The 12,945-nt window shown below is 47.7% G+C and overlaps 1 protein-coding gene across 4 annotated transcripts; it reads right to left on the reverse strand.

The window, feature by feature from the left end:
• Nucleotides 1-1,999: 1,999 nt before the first annotated feature.
• On the reverse strand, nucleotides 2,000-12,945 carry LOC140723198 (uncharacterized). Of its 4 annotated transcripts, none has more exons than XM_073037808.1 (3): nucleotides 12,896-12,945; nucleotides 10,840-11,009; nucleotides 2,000-5,428 (listed from the first exon to the last, which is right to left on the reverse strand). In XM_073037808.1, the coding sequence occupies exon 3, from the start codon at nucleotides 4,853-4,855 to the stop codon at nucleotides 2,810-2,812; it is 2,046 nt and encodes a 681-aa protein (XP_072893909.1). In that variant the 5' UTR covers nucleotides 4,856-5,428; nucleotides 10,840-11,009; nucleotides 12,896-12,945; the 3' UTR covers nucleotides 2,000-2,809. The 4 variants fall into 4 exon arrangements, with proteins under 4 accessions (XP_072893909.1, XP_072893907.1, XP_072893908.1 ...); XM_073037806.1 differs by lacking the exon at nucleotides 12,896-12,945 and adding an exon at nucleotides 11,455-11,590; XM_073037807.1 differs by lacking the exon at nucleotides 12,896-12,945 and having other exon boundaries at nucleotides 10,840-11,161.

Raw genomic sequence — 12,945 nt, forward strand, 5'->3', positions numbered from 1 at the left:
TCCTGTTCATTACATAACACTAAATCCAGAATAGTCTTGCCCCTGGTCGGCTCTCGTACAAGCTGTTCCAAGAATGCATCCCGTAGGCACTCTACAAACTCCCTATCCTGTGGTCCAGCACCAACCTGATTCTCCCAGTTCACCTGCATGTTGAAATCACCCCATAACTACTGCGACATTACCTTTGCCACATGCCAATGTTAACTCCCTATTCAACTTGAACCCAATATCCATGCTACTGTTTGGTGGCCTGTAGACAACACCCATTTGGGTCCTTTTGCCCTTACTGTTCCTCAGTTCTATCCACACAGACTCTACTTCTCCTGACCCTATGTCCCCCCTTGCAAAGGACTGAATCTAATTCCTCACCAACAGGGCCACCCCACCCCCTTTGCCCACATTTCTGTCCCTACGATAGCACGTATACCCTTGTACATTCATTTCCCAGGTCTGATCTCCCTGCAGCCATGTCTCCGTTATCCCAACAACATCATAGTTACCCATTCGCACCTGGGCTTCAAGCTCATCCGCCTTATTCCTGACACTTCGTGCATTCAGATATAGAATTTTTAACCCATTTCTCCTCTCTCTGTTTGAATCGCTGCCTATTGTGCTTAACCCAGCTCCCCAAACTCCCATCGGGCTATACGCCCCTAGAATTTTGTTGTCCTTCCTACATTTACTTATTCTTTCAACACATCTAACTCCATGTTCCGTCAAACCATCCCTGTTTACACGAGTCCTCCTTATCACTTGTTCCGCCCCACCTTCCTCTACTACACACTTAATATTCCGGAACCGTGTAGTCCCCACCTGTCCTTTATCCTTCCTCTCGCTATCCTCTCTCACATTCTGGATCCCCGCCCCCTACAAATTTAGTTTAAACCCCCCCCCCCCCCCGAAGCTCTAGCAAACTTCCCTGCAAGAATGTTAGTACCACTCCAGTTCAGGTGTAAACCGTCCCTTCGGAACAGATCCCACCTTCCCTGGAACAAGGCCCAATTATCTACAAACATATCTACAAATGTTGGAGGCGAGAAACAGAGGGGAGAGAGACGGTGGCAACAACCAGTGAGGGGAGAGAATGGCGGGAAGAGTGAGATGGATGTGGGTAAGAAATAAACGGGGAGCGAGTGAGGGGGCAGAAGGAGGCGTGGGAGAGAATGACGGAAGAGAGAGACTGGCGGGAATATGGGAGGGAAGTGAGATGGGGAGTTGAACTGGGATAGAAACCAGGGATTGAGAGGGGGGAGATATACAAGGGAAAGGGACATGATGATCAGTGAGAGAGCAACTGACAGGGATCAAAAAGGGGCACTCATTTTAAATGGAGACATATGGAAATTTCTAAAATTCTAAATCTTCCATGTAAATTCATTTAATATCAGTGAAGTGTCTATCGAGCTGAGTGTAGGCAGCTGACTGGGTACATTTGAGGTGGAGATAGAGAGGGATGGGCATAGAAGAATAGATCAGTCATGGCCATGTTGAATAAACATAATATCATAAGACTTCCTCCTCATCTTCCTTATGAATTGATTTCCCTGTAGTCTGAGGGTGTACCCCTAGTCCTGGGCTACGTACTATGGGAAACATCCTCTCCATATCCTCTCTATCTTGGCTTTACAGTATTCAGGAAATCCGCCCATAATTCGAAACTCCAGCGGGAACAGCACAGAGACATCAAATACCATGAGCTGGAGTCTTGTTAAGCAGTTTCAGCTGCAGCACCTTGTTCAGAACCATCTGAAAATCCAAATAAACAACACCCACCACTTTTCTTATTTCACCAAAGAATTCCCAGAGATCTGTCTGGGAAGATTTCTCCTGAGGCCAAGTTTGGCTGTACAGGGGAGGATTTAAAAGGACTGTCATGGAACAGAATCACTGGCAGGGTCCAGCTGGCCAGAGTTGACTCTCTACTGTACACTAGGTGTGTTAGAAATTCAGTTAAGTACCAGAGACAGAGTTTAAAATAAACTGATTTATTTGTCTCAGATCCAGAATATTAAACACCAGTCCTATTAAAGGTGAAAGAAGAAACTCCTCCCACTCCCAGTGACCAGGGTGCAGAACTGGGTGTGGTGAGCAGTAGCAATAATTGCAGAGTCCAGCACCGACAGTCACTCTCGAAATTGCATTCAGCAACGGTGATGGACAAATATCCAGCATGCAGCTTATTGAAACTTTCTCCCCAGTGTGAACCCACCAGTGTGTCACAAGTGTAACATGCTGCAATGTTTCACTGCTCATGTAATGGCCTCTCTGTAATGTTTCACTGCTGAGGTAATAGTTTCTCTGCAGCAGCAATGTTTAGGTTAAGACTAGAGATAACAGGGTTTTGGAATGCGGGGCTATCCAACGAGAGAAACGTTCTTTCTTGTGAGTCTGGAAGAGAGAATTTATGGTCTTTCGCTAGGGATAGATGAGAAGACACGAATGGAGAGAGCGGGCCATTTTTCTTTGTTTACTTACCTAATCCTGTAGTCAAAGTCAGAATTATAAAGCTCAATCGTTTAATCGCATATTGTGTACTGTTTGTAATTTTGGGGAACTGATCTGTAACAGGTGACACATCACACAGCATCCACCCAAACAAGATTTCACAAGTTTGGCCGGGCTGTGGGGCTATCACCCCCTACATTAAGCTGCTAGCTGAAGCGAGAGTTACATAAGCCGAGATGACCGAGGGAATCGCTTCCCACAATCGCAGCAGGTGAACAGACTCTCCAGTTTGAAGTCAATGATGCACATTTGGCTGATTTGGCTGAGAGAATCTCTTCCCAAAGTCTGAGCAGGTGATTGGCCTCTACCCACTGTGAACTCGCTGGTGTCTCTGTAGTTGAGATGACCAAGTGAATCCCTTCCCGCATTCCGAGCAGGTGAACGGCTGCTCCCTGGTGTGAACTCGCTGATGTACCTTCAGTTGAGATGACTGAGTGAACCCCTTCCCACAGTCTGAGCAGGTGAACGGCCTCTCCCCAGTGTGAACTCTCTGATGTACCCTCAGTTGGGATGAGCAAGTGAATCCCTTCCCACAGTCTGAGCAGGTGAACGGCCTCTCTCCAGTGTGAACTCGCTGATGTACCTTCAGTTGGGATGAGCAAGTGAATCCCTTCCCACAGTCTGAGCAGGTGAACGGCCTCTCCCCAGTGTGAACTCGCTGATGTACCCTCAGTTGGGATGAGCAAGTGAATCCCTTCCCACAGTCTGAGCAGGTGAACGGCCGCTCGCCAGTGTGACCTCGCTGATGTACCCTCAGTTGGGATGAGCAAGGGAATCCCTTCCCACAGTCTGAGCAGGTGAATGGCCTCTCCCCAGTGTGAACTCGCTGATGTACCTTCAGTTCAGATGACTGAGTGAATCCCTTCCCACAGTCTGAGCAGGTGAACGGCCTCTCGCCAGTGTGACCTCGCTGATGTACCCTCAGTTGGGATGAGCAAGGGAATCCCTTCCCACAGTCTGAGCAGGTGAATGGCCTCTCCCCAGTGTGAACTCGCTGATGTATCTTCAGTTGAGATGAGCAAGGGAATCCCTTCCCACAGTCCGAGCAGGTGAACGGCCTCTCCCCAGTGTGAACTCGCTGATGTATCTTCAGTTGAGATGAGCAAGGGAATCTCTTCCCACAGTCTGAGCAGGTGAACGGCCGCTCCCTTGTGTGAACTCGTTGGTGAGCCATCAGGTAAGATGACCGAATGAATCCCTTCCCACAGTCTGAGCAGGTGAATGGCCTCTCTCCTGTGTGAACTTGCTGATGTGTCTTCAGGTTAGATGAGCAAATAAATCCCTTCCCACAGTCCGAGCAGGTGAACGGCCGCTCCCCGGTGTGAACTCGCTGGTGTTTCATTAGGGAGGATGACTGAGTGAATCCTGTCCCACAGTATGAGCAGGTGAATGGCCTCTCTCCAGTGTGAACTCTCTGATGTACCTTCAGTTGAGATGACCGAGTGAATCCCTTCCCACAGTCTAAGCAGGAGAACGGCCTCTCCCCAGTGTGAACTAGCTGGTGTACCATGAGGTCAGATGACCGAGTGAATCCCTTCCCACAGTCTGAGCAGGTGAACGGCCGCTCTCCAGTGTGAACTCGCTGATGTACCTTCAGGTTAGATGAGGAAGTGAATCCCCTCCCACAGTCTGAGCAGGTGAACGGCCTCTCCCCAGTGTGAACTCGCTGATGTACCGTCAGTTGCAATGAGCAAGGGAATCCCTTCCCACAGTCTGAGCAGATGAATGGCCTCTCCCCAGTGTGAACTCGCTGATGTACCTTCAGTTGAGACAACCGAGTGAATCCCTTCCCACAGTCAGAGCAGGTAAACGGCCTCTCCCCAGTGTGAACTCGCTGATGTACCATCAGTTCGGATGAGCAAGGGAATCCCTTCCCACAGTCCGAGCAAGTGAACGGCCTCTCCCCAGTGTGAACTCGCTGGTGTGCCATTAGGTCAGATGAGCAAGTGAATCCCTTCCCACAGTCTGAGCAGGTGAACGGCCTCTCCCCAGTGTGAACTCGCTGATGTATTTTCAGTTTAGATGAGCTAGTGAATCCCATCCCACAGTCTGAGCAGGTGAACGGCCGCTCACCAGTGTGAACTCGCTGATGTACCTTCAGTTGGGATGAGCAAGTGAATCCCTTCCCACAGTTTGAGCAGGTGAACGGCCTCTCCCCAGTGTGAACTCGCTGGTGTACCTTCAGATGGGATGACTGAGTGAATCCCCTCCCACAGTCTGAGCAGGTGAACGGCCTCTCCCCAGTGTGAACTCGCTGATGTACATTCAGTTGGGATGACCGAGTGAATCCCTTCCCACAGTCCGAGCAGGTGAACGGCCTGTCCCCAGTGTGAACTCGCTGATGAGCCATTAGGTCAGATGGGCAAGTGAATCCCTTCCCACAGTCCGAGCAGGTGAACGGCCTGTCCCCGGTGTGACCTTACAGATGAGCCATTAGGTCAGATGGGCAAGTGAATCCCCTCCCACAGTCTGAGCAGGTGAACAGCCTGTCCCCGGTGTGAACTCACTGGTGAGCCATTATGTCAGATGACCGAGTGGATTTTTCCCCACAAATTCAGCAGATGACCCGCCTCTGCCCAGTGTGAACTGACTGGTGTGTCCACAGGTGGGATGACTGACTGAATCCCTTCTCACACACAGAACAGGTGAATGGACTTGTCCCAGTGTGAACTCGCTGATGTACCTTCAGTTGAGATGACCAACTGAATCCATTCCCACTGTCTGAGCAGGTGAATGGGTTCCCCCTTGTAAATAACGGGCGCAGAAGTCGGTCAGATGATCGAGTGAATCTCTCCCCACAGTCTGAACAGGAAGGAAGATGAAGTGAATCCCTTGCTCCACTTCGTAAATATCTGGTCAGAGACAGCAAAACTGGCGTGATCTGCTTGAGATTCCAGTCGACAAATTCCTCATCATTTTCAACCTGTAAAAAGATTTACTAAATCCATCAATGGGTGTAGGACAACATTTCAGATGAGATCACTTGACTCGTCAAGGTGTGATATGGCTTCACACCGTTACAGTGAAGTTCAACCCAAATTGAAGAGAGAAGTCATCTTCTAACTGGGCACAGTGCTAGTATCTGGAATGACCATCAAATTCTCTGATGCTCCTCCTGTCTCTATGAGAATGGGGCATTTCTGCCGTTTCCAATCTGTGACCTGGCTCATTTTGACTCTCTCCGTTGGTATTATTCCCTGTTCCCACTGAGCTGCATGGGTGCCTGGCCCCACAGTAACTGAAACACTCTCACACAAATAGCCGGTACTCATTCCACACACCAACCACTCTCTAAAAACTAACCCCTGACATCCCCTCAGTATCTATTTCCAAGCACCTTAAAACTATGCCCCTTGTGTTAGCCACTTTAGACCTGGGGGAAAAAGCCTCTGGCGATACACACGATGAATGCCCCTCATCATCTTTTCACCTAAAATATGCTCTAAACATAAACAAGGGAATCATACATTGCTTTGAGGTTTTGTTAGAAGTATACAAAATTATTAGGGTACAGATAGGGTAAATGCAAGCAGCATTTTCCACTGAGGTTGGATGCGATGATAACCAGAGGATCATGGGTAAGTGGCGAAGGTGAAAATTTAACGGGAGCGTGTAGAAAAGCTCTTCACTGAAATAGTTGTGAGAGTGTGGAATGAGATGTCAGCATGAGTGATGAATATGAGCTCAGTTTCACCATTTTAAAGAAGTTTGGATGGGAGCCTGGATGGTAGGGGTATGGAGGGCGATGGTCCCAGTGCAGGTAGTTGCATTAGAGAGCTTAAATGCTTTTTCAGCATTGACTAGATGGGCCAAGTAGCCTGTTTCCCTACTGAACTTCTGTAGGTTTCTGTGACAGAGAAACTGGACAAACTTGTTTGGAAGGGAAAAGGTAGGAGTGACAACGGAGCAGCAATGGCTGGAGTTTCTGGGAGCAATTCGGGAGCTGAGTGATCGATACATCCGAGGAAGTGAAAGCATTGGAAAGGCAGGAGGACACAACTGTGGCTAAAATGAGAAGCCAAAGCCAACATAAAAGCCAAAGAGAGGGCAAACAAAAGAGCAAAAACTATTGGGAAGCTTTTGGAAACCAACAAAAGACAACTAGAAAAAGTCAGATGAGCTCAGTGCATGGAATCATGATATTGTAGTCATTAATGAGTCTTGGTAGCACCCAACAGTCTGAGGCATTTAGAGGAACAACATATCCAGGGCCTCAATATCTCTTAAAAACCCAGGTTCCCTGCACCAGTTACCATTCAACCTTTATTTTGGCAGGCACATACACGCTCTACATCCTCAAAATTTCACTTCTGAAGGCCTCCCACTTACCAAGTACTCCTTTTCCAGAAAACAGCCTGTCCCAAACCACACTTGTCAGATCTTTTCTGATATCACAGAAATGACCTTTCTCCAATTGAGAATCTCAACCCGTGATCCAGACCTCTCTTTTTCCATATTTACTTTGAATCTCCTGGCATTATGATCACTAACTTCTGTCACCAGCTCTGGATCATTTCCTAACAGCTTCCTGCACACTTCTACGTCGGGAATCCTACCGACTGAGTAAGGGCACATTTGACAAACTCTACCCCATCTAGTCTTTTTACAGCATGGAAGTCACAGACAATATCTGGAAAGTTAAAATCACTTACTGAATCAACCGTTGTTACTTGGCATGGCGTGCGATCTCTCTGGAAATTTGTTCCTCTAAATCCCTCAGACTGTTGGGTGCAACCAAGTCCCAAGAATGGATACAATATCATAATTCCCTGTCCTGAGCTCATCTGGCTTTCCTACGATGCTTCTTGCATTGTGATATACACAGCTCAGCCCTTTCATCGCACCATGTTCAACCATTTGATTGCTGACTCTATCTGAGGTCTGAACAACATCTGACTGGTCTGAACAAACTCTCCCTCATTGGCTCAAAAACAAAGGAGCTGGTTGTGGAGGACAGGAGGAATGGAGGCAGACTAACCCCTATTGACGTCAATGGACCTGGGGTTAAGATGGTGAACAGCTTTAAGTTCCTCAACATAAACATCACCAAGGATCTCAAATGGTCTGTACATACCAGCTGTGTTTTTCACCTCAGATGGTTGAAGAAGTTTGGTATGGGCCCCAAATCCTAAGAGATTTCTACAGGGAGACAATTGAGAGCATCTTGACTGGCTGGATCACTGCCTGGTACGGGAACTGTACTTCCCTCAATCAGAGGAACCTGTAGAAAGTGGTACGGACAGCCCGGCACATTTGCAGATGTGAACTTCCCATGATTCATGGAAAAGAATAAAGTGAACTCGTGAAAAATATAATGAACTGATTGTGGTGTGGTTATTGATCCGGCGAATTGAAGTTTACACCATAAAAAGTTTCCCATGCGGATACATCACACCTTTGTGTGGCTACTCTCTTCTGCTGACTTCAAGAAATAGCAGAGAACTGTGGACTTCGCTGAGCACATCATGGAAACAAGCCTCCCCTCCATGGACTCGCTCTATACTTCCTGCTGCCTCAGTAAATCAGGCAACAGAATTAAAGATTCCCAGAACTCCAGACCAGACATTCTCAATTCTCAACCACCCATCGGGTCGAAGATAAATGAAAACACAAAAACAGAAAACGTACCACCAGGCCTAGGGACATTTTCCATTCTGCTGTTATAAGCAAACTGATTATTCCTCAGGAATTCCTCAGCTTCCTTCTTGCATTAATAGGGATATATACCTCGAAACATTGGCTGCACTTCGGCAAGTTATAACAGTGGAATGGAGTGAATGAAAAAATGCCCGCCCACAATGAGAGGACGTGACACTGGATCTCACTCCCTTGTCTGAACGGAATAAAGATTAAACTGCACAACCACAAGAAAAACCCACATATGTAAGGTACCACACACATGATGTCAGACCCCGGTGTAGCAAACCCATGCATGACATCAGGCATGTGGAGGGGGGAGGGAAGGGGAGAGGATAGGATTTTTGGTTCTGTGGCTCTCTCCTAGGGAAGGTGGGACCTGTACAGAAGTTACCACAACAAGAGAGAAGGTTCTTTGGAAACTGAAGATCTGAAGGCAGATAAGTCACCTGGACCAGATGGTTTACACCCACAGTTCTGAAAGAGGTGGCTGGAGAGATTGTGGAGGCATTACTAATGATCCTTCAAGAATCACTAAATTGAGGAATGGTTCTGGAAGACTGGAACATTGCAAAAGTGACTCCACTCTTCAAGAAGTGAGAGAGCAGAAGAAAGGAAACTATAGGCCACTTAGTCTGACAGTGGTTTGAAAGATGTTGGAGGGAGTCGATTGTTAAGGATGTAAGTTCAGGGTACTTGGAGGCACAAGATAAAATAGGCCAGAGTCAGCATTGTTTCCTCAAGGGAAAATCTTGCCCGATGAACTTGGTGGAATGCTTTGAGAAATAATAAGCAGGGTAGACAAATGACAATTGGTTGATATTGTGCACTTGGATTTTCAGACCTTTGACAAGGTGCCACACACGAGCTCTGAGCCTGGTTGGGTGGCGATGAGAAAGGAGCTGATCTTGGGTTTACATTGTTATGTGTGATGAGAAAACCATGGGGAGATGGGGTCCAGAGTTGGCCCCCCGTGAACTATGCTGCTAACGAGAGGAAGAGATAAAGAAGGGGAGAGGCACCATGCTGCACATGCTGATAATGAGAGAGACACAAGGATTTAAAATTATGGCTTCTTCGCTGATTGTTGACTTTACTCCCAAGGACTTTGCCTGCTTGTGTGAATCCTTGCTGACACAGCAGAGTGATGCCAGATGCCTGCTGAGACAGGAGGGAGTGGCCAGTTTGATGGACATGATCAGCTGATGGATGGCTGGAACCCCGGCTGGGGAGATAAAAGACGAGTCTGCTGAGACACAGGCAGACACGCCACTGGACACTGAATGAGTGTTGTGCACCCACAGGAAGGTGGGGGCTTGGAGGATCGATTCGGGGGAATCGGTCCAAAGCTCACAGTGTGTGAAGGCAGGCTAGTGGGGGCTTGTGTGTGTGTCCATCCTCGCCTGGGTGACAAGTCCAGCACTGAAGAACGGTCTAGCCAGGAACGGAAAGGGTCATAATCGATGACCACAACAGGTCAAAGGAACAAGAAGACAACGGAAGGTTTGCCTGCTGATTCCGCTCATCTCTCGTTCGCTCTCTCTCTCTCTCTCCAACGTCACAACAGCAACTACCTTACCCAAACTGAACTGAACTGAACTCTGCATTATCCTAAGACTATTCATTTACCCCTTGACTACGATAGAACTCGGTTTTGATTCGTATTCCTACACTTCTACACTTATCATTGCTAACCTGTCGTATATATATATTTGCATTTTGGATACTGTATTACTTAGTTTACTAATAAACACCTTTAGTTACAGTACCACCAGACTCCAACGTATCATTCCATTTCTGCTGGTTTGGTTACCCGGTTACAGGTTACGTGACAACCTAAATCGAAGGTCGGTTGCGGGGGAAAGGGTCGGGGATAGAGACAGACGTCTGGACAGTCTGGGCCTGGAATGCAGGATCAGTTGGTTGTGGTTCCCCAAGCTGTGAGAGAGGATGTTGGTGACATGAATCTGTTGATGTGTAGGGGTGTGGGGTAAATGGTGGAAAAGTTGTGGGGCTACTGGCTGGTGGAGGGAGGGTTGGGGATGTGGAGGTGTGACCCGGGAGGATGGGTCCTAGGGCAGATCACGTTGTGAGCAAGGGAGGATCTGGTCCATTGCATCAGACAGCTTTCAGGAAGTAACAAATCTCTCTTTATATTAATCACTGTCTAATCTTGCTGCTACCATTGTGTTTGTCACAGAGCCCAGAGTCTGGGAACAGCTCGATGGTAGGAAGCAGATGGTGATGATGGGAGGCTGTTTATTGGAGTCAAGGCCCGTGCCGTGTGGAGCTCCCCAGGGTAACACCCATTGCTACTTGTCATCTGTGCTATTAATCTGGTTGAGAATGTACGGGGTATGGGTAGTGAGTTTGCAGCAAGTAATTGCGAACAATTACTTCTTTTTGCAAGATAGTAAATATAAACACCCCTCTTTCCCTCTCTACACTCAGAACCAACCAAAAGCTACTTCAGAAGATGCAAGCTCTTCAGATGAGCAAACACTGAGGGAATGTGTGTGAGTTTAAAGAGCTGTGCTACTGACAGAACATTAGCAGATCTGGAGTGATTGCAACTGGGTCTGATAGAGGCATAACTGGTATTTCTGGGCACATTCAGTCTCACTCCAATTATTCCTACCTTCCTTTGTACTGTTCTGTGATGTCTAAAGGACCAGTATTTGAGTAAATGAGACTCACCAAACTTTCTCCTGACTGAATCAATGGATACTCTGACTCAGAAGGATTTCTCTCCAGTTGGTTCTCTCAATCCTCGGGCTGATTCACGTGTTGCTGTTCCCTCATCTTCAGTCGTGGTTTGCTTCCAGTTGTGGGCTTTTCTTCCAATCAATCTCTCACCGCAGGTGTAACTTTAACATGAGAGATAACGAACCATGTTAACAATACAAAGGAGAACAAAATATTTCTGCTCTCTGAAATCTAAACATTGAAGACAAATATAACGATCTCAGTGAACAAATCTGTCCCTGACACGTCACAAAACCTGATATGGGATAGGAAGGAGCCATCATTCAGTCATTGTAAGACATGAGATGTAGGGACAGAATTAGGTGATTCGATCCATCGAGTCTGCCCCACCACTCAACCATGGCTGAGATTTATTCCAACACCATATTCCTGCCTTGCTCCTGGTACCCTGAAGCTTACTTAGCAATCATGAGTATATTAATCTCTGTCATAAATATACCCAAATGGCAGCCTCAACCACCATCTGTGGCAACAAATTCCACAAATCAGACATCTTTTGGCTGAAGAAATTTTTCTCATCTCAGTTTTAAAGGGAAGCATCTTTACTCTGACACCGTGCTGTCAATCGCAAACTTTCCATGCCCACTGTATCCAGGCTTTTCAGCATTCGGTAGGTTTACTTCACCATACATCCCTCCACTTCCCCCACCATCCCGCATCACCATCCATCCGCGGACGGTGGGCACACACCACGTGATCGTCCGTCACAAAGGGAAAGGCGGAGCACATCTGCGGCGCACAGCCTCACGTGACCTGTTCGCGGGACGTCCGTTTCAATTCGCGGAAATAGGCAGCCTGGGCTCCTGGTTTGGATCGCTCAATGCAGATTCAGTGAAGCCGACACATTTCTGACGAGCCCAGATAACTGGGTACTAAATGAGAAATTGGCCCACGGCTCGGAGCTCATGGCTAACATCGGATCTCCTCACTCGGGATCGGTCTCAGTACTCCCGATGGGAAAGTGATATCTTCGGCCCGCAGACAGTGATCCCGACCCCCGGCTCCCCACCCAGGAGGCGGGAACCCTTCGCCGATCCGGGAGCTGATGTACTTCAGCGCTGTGAAAGCGAGCACACCGCCCCGCCTGTAGACTGTGAGCATGCGCGAAGTAATTGTTGCGTCATTAGGAGGGCGGGGGCCTCGGACGCAGACGCCCAGATACTGCCCATCTGCGGTTAAATGGGAGGGGCAAACGATATCACGTGACCCGTGGGGTCTCACACCCCCAGACAAAGATCCAGCTACCCATCATTCTGTAAAGAAGCAAACTTGCCGTTCACATCGCCTCTCACCCTAAATGTGTCAGACATTTCAACCCGCAGGAAAATTATATCGTCTGTTCACTGTTATCTACTCCTCTCGTAATCTTATAAATGTCCATCCAGCCTCACCCCAGCCCTGCGCCGCTCTGGAGAAAACAACACAAGTTTGTCCAACCTCTCGTTATAGCTCATGCCCTCTAATCCAGGCAATATCCTGGTAAACCTCTTCCACACCCTCTCCAAAGCCCCGACTCCTTCCAAGAATGGGGGCGCCCAGAACTATGAAATACTTCAGATGTGGCCTAACTTGTTTTATAAAGCTGTGTCACGAAACTGTAACGTTTGAGAAACGAACCAGCAGCATAGAGTTCACACTGGAGTCTGGTTTTAATGTTAAACCATTTCTTTTTAGTATCTACTTACAGTAACTTAACGAAATAAAGGAAAGGTAACAGTGTTTTGTGTAAATATAACTCCCAAACTATCGAGCCTGAGGCAACAAAGCTCAGAGTCTTGAGATGGTAAAGTAGGAAAGTTCAGTAATCCACGGAATAAATGATGGGAGAGAGATATTTGTGATCCAGGGTGAAACGTAGAGAAAAGGCCGTTACTTCAAAATAACCGTCAACGAAGATCTTATCCGTTGAATCCGTCCATATACGAGTTATCAGCGAAAGTGACCTGTCACAGGAATACCGTCTACCCGGGGTTGCCACACAACATACCCTGGCAATGGTTAACACAAGCGGTCCCCCAAGATATTCCACAATCCACT

The sequence above is a fragment of the Hemitrygon akajei genome, unplaced genomic scaffold, assembly GCF_048418815.1.
Source record: "Hemitrygon akajei unplaced genomic scaffold, sHemAka1.3 Scf000104, whole genome shotgun sequence".
Lineage (NCBI taxonomy): Eukaryota > Metazoa > Chordata > Chondrichthyes > Myliobatiformes > Dasyatidae > Hemitrygon > Hemitrygon akajei.